The following is a 9948-nucleotide window of genomic DNA, read 5'->3' on the forward strand; positions in this document are numbered from 1 at the left end:
CGCACCTCCCGCCCCAGTGTGAAAGGAGCCTAAGTGTAGCAATATGTTGCTAAATGTTGTACCTTCATTAAATGTAACCATATTGCTACACTTAGAGGCGCCTCTCTTCTCTTTTATACTCGGTTGTGACATGACGGTACTTGTATATCAAGACATCGCTTGTATATCAAGTCGAAATTTATTAAAATAGTTTCCTTGTCTTGCAAAACGCTCTCAAATCAAGTTACTCTCAAACCCAGGTTTTACTGTAATGCCTAAAAATAGGTACCGTATATACTCGAGTATAAGCAAAGATTTTTAGCCCTTTTTTTTGGGCTGAAAATGCCCCCCTCGGCTTACACTTGAGTCAGCGTACCTGGAAATATTGAGAGGCCGTGGGCGTCCATCGTTTAAAACTCGGTCTCCTCTTGTCCCTTCCGTTGATAGGCGAAACTCTGTCTGCTGAGAAACGCCTATCACAAACGTTCTTTCATCCTCACCCATCCCAGCAGACACTGTGTTTAGTGTTCCGCCAATCACGGACACCTTCTCATCCTTGGATGTCCGTGATTGGCGGAACACTGAACACAGTGTCTGCTGGGAAACTGAGTCCGAGGATTAGAGAATGTCCGTGATAGGCAGAACTGTGCCAGCTGCCTATCACGAAAGGGACCAGGAGGAGACCGCAAATTTTAAACATGGACGCCCGCAGCCTCTCAATTTCTTCAATTTCAGGCACAGTGATGACGGGCACAGTGATGACGGGCACAGTGACAATGGGCACAGTGACGACGGGTGCAGTGACGATGGGCACAGTGACAATTGGCTCAGCGAGGTTGCAATGGGCACAGTGAGGTTGGCACAGTGAGGTTGCAATGGGCATAGTGAGGCGTGTAAATGGGCTGTTGACCCTCTTTTCCTGTTAGGCCCCGTACACACGGTCAGACCGAACCGATGAGAATGAACCGAAGCCGTATTTATAGGCCATCGGTCTGTTTTCCTTCGGTCCAAAATTTTAAAACATGCTTCAAAACCGAACCGATGGACCGCTGCCCCATCGGACCAAACCGATGGTTAGTACAGAAAAGCATTGGTTCAAAACCTGCGCATGCTCAGAATCAAGTCGACGCATGCTTGGAAGCATTGAACTTCGTTTTATTCAGCACGTTGTGTGTTTGACGTCACCGCGTTCTGACCCGATCGGATTTTGGACTGACGGTGTGTACACATATCAGGCCGTACGGCCACTTCAGAGGTGAACCGATGAAAACGGTCCGACGGACCAGTCACATCGGTTTGGTCCCACCGTGTGTACAAAGCCTTACAGTGGCTGCTGCATTCTCACCCTCGACTTATACTCAAGTCAATAAGATTTCCCATTTTTTTGTGGTAAAATTAGGTACCTCGGCTTATACTCGAGTATATACGGTAAATAATCAACTTTATATAATGCTGGACAGAGCATTTGATTGATCTAATCGAAGATAGCTATCAAAAAATATTATATAAGCCTGGACTGGCAAGGGTTAACTGCGAGACATGGGCGTCAGAGATGAGGGAATAAATCAGCTACAAAGGCATTGGATGTATTGGTGTATTCCAGTATTTGAGACAGCGCAATTAAGTTAGTGCTTTGATTTTGCAATTCACAACAACCCATGACAAGCTCGTTACAGGTGTTCAGTGTTCTCGTTAAACACAGGTGAGATAATCATTGATTCTTTCTTTTTCCTATTTAAATTACGATTGCTGGGCCGCTAATACAGTTATAAAACATAGAAATGCTCCTCGAGGATTGGTTTTTCCAACCTCTGACTGCGACGTTAATTCATGCTGGGACTACCTTCACCCTGAAAGAGGTGCCAATCTTAAAAGAAGACACATCTCCAAGTCTTCACAGCAGGATACGGGGAAAATTGATCTTGGTAAAACAGTGTGTTCAAGTGACCTATATACCTCGTTAAAGCCCACTGTTAATAACAAGAACACACTAACCTGTTAACCTTTCTCTTCACAAACCTAATTGCATCACAAAAGAAAATAGGACGCGTCAATCATACCGAAACAGCTGGATCCAATTCCTAAGCAATTTTATCAAGTCAAGTATTATGCAAAATAATAATCAAACATTATTATCTGTTATCATTCACCTCATGGCAAAAACAAGGACAAAAAGCTCACAGTAGGCCAGTAATTCATACAACACGATGACTACTTTGGCAGGAGGGTATATATTGTGCCCCCTTTAACGCCTCTTGAACGTGTATCCATAGGCGGGTCATACAAGTAATGATCTGATCGAATGATTCTACACAGAATTGGACAACATGATCGAATCTATGAAGTATTGAAAAAGCGCATGCTGTGTTATCGATCAATTTTAAGCAAAACCTGCTCTAGAAAATCCAATTGTAAGAAAGTAGATGATTGTTATGTTAAATGTTTATGATGCATCAAACAATCTTTTTGATCAGTAAATTGATTGAGAATAGGATCGCATAACAAAAAATCGCCACCATTACATAGCACATGACAGAATTACCAATATATTAAACCAGAAACAGACAAACATCATCTATACAGCCAATGGACTTGGCTTGGAATAAAATAACGGGTAAGCGCCATGCAAACAAACACTGTATTTATTTGATTGCATCAATCAATTAGAGCGAATTCTATGTCGCTGCGTTAATATATATTTATCGAGTTAAGCCTTTTAGCCATGAGGCCGATACAGAAATACACCATGATGAGTGATTAGCATACGCTGCCTTTATTATGCCATTGTTGAGCGTCCCTTAGGGGATGGAAATAAATTAACCCAACGTGAATAAATGAGCCCGGCCAAAACTTCATATTAAGTATACATCGGCCAGACTGGAGTCATCGAAAAGCATAGCCAGCCTAATAAATATGGAAATACAGGAATGATTCTCAAACGCAATGTTATCCTTTCATGAACTGACATAAAAGCTGGAGTGTCCGGCTAGGCAAGAGCTACTGATGTGCTCACAGGCTGAATGCAAGCGGGACTTTGTGCATGAGTGGAGCAGCTGCCAAGGCTTTATTTATTTATTTCATCTGCCCACCACAATCATCTTTCTGTGTCAATTCCCGTCCTTAGGGCCCGGGTCACATGGTACAATCTGCGCTCGTTTCGCCACTTCCTAGCGACCGAGATCTGCAGGAAAGCCACTCAAAAACGCAGGAACACCCCAGCACAAATACAACAAGGGGTGCGGTGTGTTTATTAATGACTACTGCCATCCACCTGCCAGGGTCCAGGCTCTGATGGATCATCTGCCTACACACTGGAACAGCATAGGACGACTTGCACATCCTTTTGTTCACAGTACACCGCCGACACAGGAATATACTAAAACAATAGCATTGTCTTACGAGGTGGCCTGCCGTTCTTTGTTAGATCACCCATTCATATACAATTTTTTTTTTTTTTTTTTTAAGGGGATACTGGAAATAGCATTCACATTACGACTTAACCAATGAAAACGTGTACAGAAATACAGAAATCCACAATCGCTTGGACAGAATACACTATATACATGTGCATCCTGGTTTCTATTTTATAAGACTTGCGACTATAATTTACGCTATGTAAGGTGTTGTATAAACTGTTGTCACTATATAAATCCTGTATAATAATACTTATTTTTTTTTTAAATGGTATATAAAATATTGACACGTCAATCTAGTTAGTAAAAATCAGTTCCATAGGAGGTACACATCTAATGAATGCTATGGAGTATGTAATGAGGATATCATATTATATTATAGGTAGGCGTGTATATTCCCATTATGTCCATACGGAAACATGCACAAAATGGGCAGCTCATACATGTATATATGTGTGTATTATACATATATGTACTGTATATATGTGTGTATATTATATACTGTATAATCTTTTATATATATATATATATATATATATATATGTATTTAAAAAAATTGTGTGTATACATACACACATATATATATATATTGTGTATGTATGTGTGTGTATATATATATATATATATATATATATATATATATATATATATATATATATGTATATATTGTGTATGTATGTGTGTGTGTGTATATATATATATATATATATATATAGATAGCTATATTTATATAGCTATCTATACATATATAGATACATAGATTGTTTTTGTTTTATATACTGTATATATATATATTCTTTCGTTATATACTGTATATATATATTCTTTCGTTATATACTGTATACATATATATATATATATATATTACTGTGAGTGTGTCGATAGATAAATAGATAGGTAGATCTTTTTTGGTATCTATTACCTGAGCAGTTGATCCCCTTTCCTTTGCCATTGTGGCACTCGCTGGGCAGCTGGTTGGACGCCTGGACGCCGGAGAAGGCTAAGAAGACAAGCACCGAGGAGGTGGACCAAAAAGCCAGGGGTCCCAGCAGCCTGGAAGCAGGATGCAATCCTTCCATGATGTGAAGCAGGATGCTGGTGAGACAAGAGGCTGGGGTGAGAAGGGTGAGGACTTGCTCCAGCAGGCCAGGAGCATCAATAAGAAGAGCACAGAGCACAAGCCAGGCTCCTCTGTGGATTCTCCAGCACACACCACTTCCTATTCATTCCCTGTCACTCCTGCTGCTGCTGCTGCTATGGCTGTGTTCTCACTCCACACAAGTACAGGATAGACCAGGGATGTCCAATGAGCAGCATCAATAATGGTCATGTAGGGCAGTGTGTGGGCTCATCAGCTGCATTCAGTAGAAGAGGACTGTATGCCTGAACAGGAGGATGCCATCCATCCTCAGAGCCATGCCACCAATAAAGGAAGTGAAGGCTGGTGGAGCCCAGTGTGTGTGTGCTGGCTCCTCCCTTCCTCCTGCTCTGCACTGATTGCCCCTTCACTGCCTGTGCTCGGGGTATTGTTCAGGAGGCACACAGCCTGTCACCAGCCACGAGATGGGTGCAATACGTGTGTCTGCTGGCAACAACAAAGGGAGTGAGTAGATCGGGAGGGGGAGGAGGAGAAGAAGAAGAATCAGCACCACGTGACTCCTTCTCTGCTATTCAACCTCCAGTACAAGCGAACCCTCACCATCCTCTGCCAGGACTGGCAACTTTCCTTTATGTCTTTGGATGGAGAGGATCAGGGCTCGAGTCCTGCGGGAACGCGTGGGAACGACGTCCCTGCACTATTTTTACAGCAGGAACGCGCGTTCCCTTTGCAGGACTAGCCGAGCCGCCCGAGCCGATCAGAGTCCAGCCTGGCCTGTATGAGGTATGCGACACCCTCCTCCTCTGTGGCGTTGCTAGCGAGGGGGGGGGGGGGTTGTTGCACCCGGGTGACACCAAGGCAGAGGGGGGGGGGGGCGTGAAGAGATGACAGTGCGTGCAGTGCAGGCTTAACTGTGCCCGATGGCAGATCAACATGGCATGCACATCCGTACACAGTAACAGATCACTGCCGAAGTCAAACCCTGCACAGAGCTGCAGCGAGGTGCCGAGTGCTGGAACGATCCCTGCACTCCTACATTCAGCAAAGTAGATTTCCATTCCACCGCACCCGACAGATTATTTCTAGTCCCCGCCTCTGACATGATGTCATTCAGAGGCTGGACAGGAAGAGAGAGAGAGGTACCGCGCGGGAACATGCATGTTGCTGGCATTGGGTAAGTGAGCAATGGCAGACTGAGAAAAATATATGTTGCAGTGACTCTTTTCCAGTGCACAGGACTTGTTAATGTTTAATTCAGCACAAGGAGTTAATGAATACTGATATAATGGGGTGATAAGCGCAGTAAAAGTGAGTCTGCTGTGAAATAAGGCAATGATCAGTGAACCAGACCAATCATGACCTGCATAAATCACAGTGACTGAATAAACCAAAAAACAAGAACTAACTAGCAGGTGGCCAGTGAAAAAATGCACACATAAGTAAATGACATTGCTGTGAAATAAACCAGTAAACAGTGAAAAATTGTCTCAAACATTAATACTGGTGCAAATAATGTGCAACCACAGCTAACAGCTATGGTAAAAGAACATAATTAATGCAAGTGAATAAAGTCCCAAATAAAATATTAAATGGCTGAAAATAAATGATGACGATCCTTCAGGAATCTTCCAATATAGTCTTGAATGAGGTGGGCTCACAGAGAGCTTACATTTCCAAAATAATAATTAAGCCTGGTTAACCTGGACATCCATGAGAGGTGCTGTTAAATCCACATCTAGGGTCTGGCTATGGATAGCGTCCTGTGTGATCCTCTGTGGTCAGCTTCAAAACCTCCTGGTGGACATCGATGGTACTCAGCTGACCACAGAGGATCACACAGGACGCTATCCATAGCCAGACCCTAGATGTGGATTTAACAGCACCTCTCATGGATGTCCAGGTTAACAAGGCTTAATTATTATTTTGGAAATGTAAGCTCTCTGTGAGCCCACCTCATTCAAGACTATATTGGAAGATTCCTGAAGGATCGTCATCATTTATTTTCAGCCATTTAATATTTTATTTGGGACTTTATTCACTTGCATTAATTATGTTCTTTTACCATAGCTGTTAGCTGTGGTTGCACATTATTTGCACCAGTATTAATGTTTGAGACAATTTTTCACTGTTTACTGGTTTATTTCACAGCAATGTCATTTACTTATGTGTGCATTTTTTCACTGGCCACCTGCTAGTTAGTTCTTGTTTTTTGGTTTATTCAGTCACTGTGATTTATGCAGGTCATGATTGGTCTGGTTCACTGATCATTGCCTTGTTTCACAGCAGACTCACTTTTACTGCGCTTATCACCCCATTATATCAACACTTTCAGTTATTCATATTCGCATATGTATACACTATTAGATTGAGCAGCAGTACATTATCTTTATATATTCACTCTTTTTATTCTAAGTTTATTGGGTAGGCGCGAGAGTTTCTCCCACACTTTAGTTAATGAATACTGCCATTGATCTCGAATGCAGTAGTGCCCAGTAGAAGTTAATTAAACCCCTTGTGCTGTATTAGTGGTCAGTGTCAGTGTTAATGAACCCATTCATGTTTCAATAAAAAGGGGTAACTAACACTGACCACTAATACAGCACAAGGGAGTTCATTAACACAGCCACTGGCCACTACTGCATTAGTGATCCATTGCAGTGTAAATTAACTCCTTGTGCTGCAGGGCTTTAAAAAAGCATTAATGCCACTGACCATCAATGCCAGGGCTATTATTGTAGTTACTGCACCAATGCTTTGAATCATTGTAGAAATGGACACCAATGTTGACAATTATTTTTGCAGAAACTGACACTGTACTGGCAGCTATTATTGCTGAAACGGGTACTGATCCGGATGGGGGGTAGTTATTTCCTGGGGAGTTCAATTTTTTTTCATATCATATTGTTAGTTAAATGTGCTAATTGCTTTATAGTTGTTAACGGCACTACTATTGGCATTATATGCAGTGTGATATGGGAAAAAATACAATGGGGGGGGGGGGGGGGGTGACACCATTTCTTACCGCACCAGGTGACACCAACCCTAGTGACGCCCCACCCTTGGCTGTGTACAACCCCCTACCACCCCTGCCTGTGTCTAACTCCTCTACCACCCCTGCCTGTGTCTAACCCTCTACCACCCCTGCCTGTGTCTAACCCCCTCCCTACCACCCCTGCCTGTGTTTAACGCCCCTCAATACCACTCCTGGCTGTGTTTAACCCCCCACCCTACCACCCGTGGCTGTGTATAAACCCCCACCACCCCTGGCTGTGTCTGAACCCCACCATCACTGTTGCATGTAAATCTGACTTACTGATAAATTTAATTTGGGTTTTAATTGCAATGATATAAAATAATTAATGTGGGGGCCTTTTGGTGGGCAATATTTTTTTTTTTTGGAGGGGGGGGGCAGCACTTCATTCCTGGGCCCAGGCAGCACAATGTCTTGGGCCGTTCCTGATATATATATATATATATATATATATATATATACACAGTATATGTATTTTTGAGGTGGGGAATTTCGGGTGAGTTCCCACACTTTTTTTCCCAGGACTTGACCCCTGGAGAGGATACTATAGTCACTACTACATTGATACTACTGCTACAATGTCTGCTACATTTGAGATTTTTTTATTTTCGATAGCATATTGCAAGCCACAAAGAACAGTAGTAACAGTGACTGGTGAACCAGAAAGTATAGCAAAAAAAATAAAAAAAAATTGTAAGACAGACTATTGTAACATTTGTTTGTTTTTGTTTTTTTAATGCATTCTTTATTTTCAGAAATAGCAAATGCTAATGCAATATAATTATATTGAACAAAAAGTACGCCAAGGCACAGATATTATTATATTATTATTATTATGCAAGATTTATATAGCACTTTGCGCAGCGCTTTACAACATCTGGGAAGACAGTACAGTTACAATACAATTCAATACAGAGGGGATCAAAGGACCCTGCTTGTTAGAGCTTACAGTCTAGAAGGGAGGGTGATATCAGTAGTAACACCATAGGTGTGCGCAGCTTATTGCATTAGGGTGTGCACCCCAAAGCTCAAACACACATGCATGTGTGTATACCGTATTTATCGGCGTATACGCGCACTTTTTTGCCCTGAAAATCAGGGCAAAATCGTGGGTGCGCGGTATACGCCGATACCCGCGCCGAGTTTGAATACTGCGCCGTCATATACCGAGCGCAGTACACTCGTGTATTGTCGGGCAGTCTCGGCTCCTCCCGCGCTGACGTCCTGGACGTACAGGACGTCAGCGCGAGAGTAGCCGAGCATTGCCGACAATGCACGAGTGTACTGCACTCTGTATATGTCGGCGCAGTATTCAAACTCGGCGCGGGAAACGAGCGGGGAGGACGCGAGGACGCCGCAGAAGGACGCCGGACCCGACGAAGAGGACACCCGAAGCCGCAGACGGACGCCGGACCCGACGAGGCCGCCGATGGACGCCGCGCAAGATACCAAAACTGTAAGTACAAAACAAATTATTTCCACAGGATTCGGGGCAACTTTAGGGTTGCGCGCTATACGCGGGAGCGCGCTATACCCCGATAAATACGGTATATATATATATATATATATATAGCGGTAGGGCAATGGACGATGGCAGTGTCAATAGAGCAGTAGACAATGCTAGTAGGGCAGAAGTTGGAGCCAGTAGAGCAGTGGACGGTGTCAGTAGGGTAGAGATTGGTGTCAGTAGTTTATTTTTATTATTTTTACTTTTTTACATTTTTATTTTTTATTGGTTTTTACAATAATTTTTATTTTATTTTTTACAGTTTTTTTAGGAGCCCCATTGAGGGTCTTTGGTTAAATATCAGGGGTCTAAACAGACCCCTGATGTTTCACTTTTGAGACAGAAAAGGGAACTGAGGACAGAGATTCCATTTCTCTGCAGCCAAAAAGCAGGGGGAATCTGCACAGGGTCATTAGGGTGTGCCCAGGCACACCTGGCACACCCTGTGCGCACACCTATGAGTAACACAGTGATTATTAACGAATCAAAGAATATGTCAAAAATAAAATAAAAAAATCAATCAATTTGTGAACGATAAACTATTGTGACATTCGCTTTTTTTTTTTTTTTGTTTCTCAATGCATTGGTTTTTTTTTTAGAACTAGCATCAGCATAAATGATAATAAAATATAATTATATGAAACACAAATAATGGCAAGACATATATATCAGCAGTAACACAGTGACTGACGAATCGAAGAATATGTAAAAAAAATTAAATAAACAAAAAAGTTTGTAAAAGACTGAGAGGTTCACACAGGGGCAACAGGACTTTGTGCGTAACTTTGCGAGGCGACTTCAGTGTGATTTCAACGCGACTTGGGGCGACTTACAAGGCGACTTCAAGTCGTCTCCAGGACAGGCAACTTCGGCTGTGGCCAATCAAACAACAATCAGCTCTGTGGGAGGGAGGGATTTG

General features: G+C 42.5%; 1 protein-coding gene across 1 annotated transcript in view; it reads right to left on the bottom strand.

Moving 5' to 3' along the window:
- Positions 1–4997, bottom strand: part of TMEFF1 (transmembrane protein with EGF like and two follistatin like domains 1) — a 270614-nt gene extending 265617 nt beyond the window's left edge. Inside the window, exon 1 of the mRNA XM_040353509.1 lies at positions 4315–4997. Within this exon, the coding sequence (XP_040209443.1) occupies positions 4315–4471 (157 nt within the window). The 5' untranslated portion in view covers positions 4472–4997. The remainder of the gene's footprint in view (positions 1–4314) is intronic.
- Between the last annotated feature and the right edge of the window lie 4951 nt (positions 4998–9948).

The sequence above is a fragment of the Rana temporaria genome, chromosome 5, assembly GCF_905171775.1.
Source record: "Rana temporaria chromosome 5, aRanTem1.1, whole genome shotgun sequence".
In the NCBI taxonomy this organism is placed as follows: domain Eukaryota; kingdom Metazoa; phylum Chordata; class Amphibia; order Anura; family Ranidae; genus Rana; species Rana temporaria.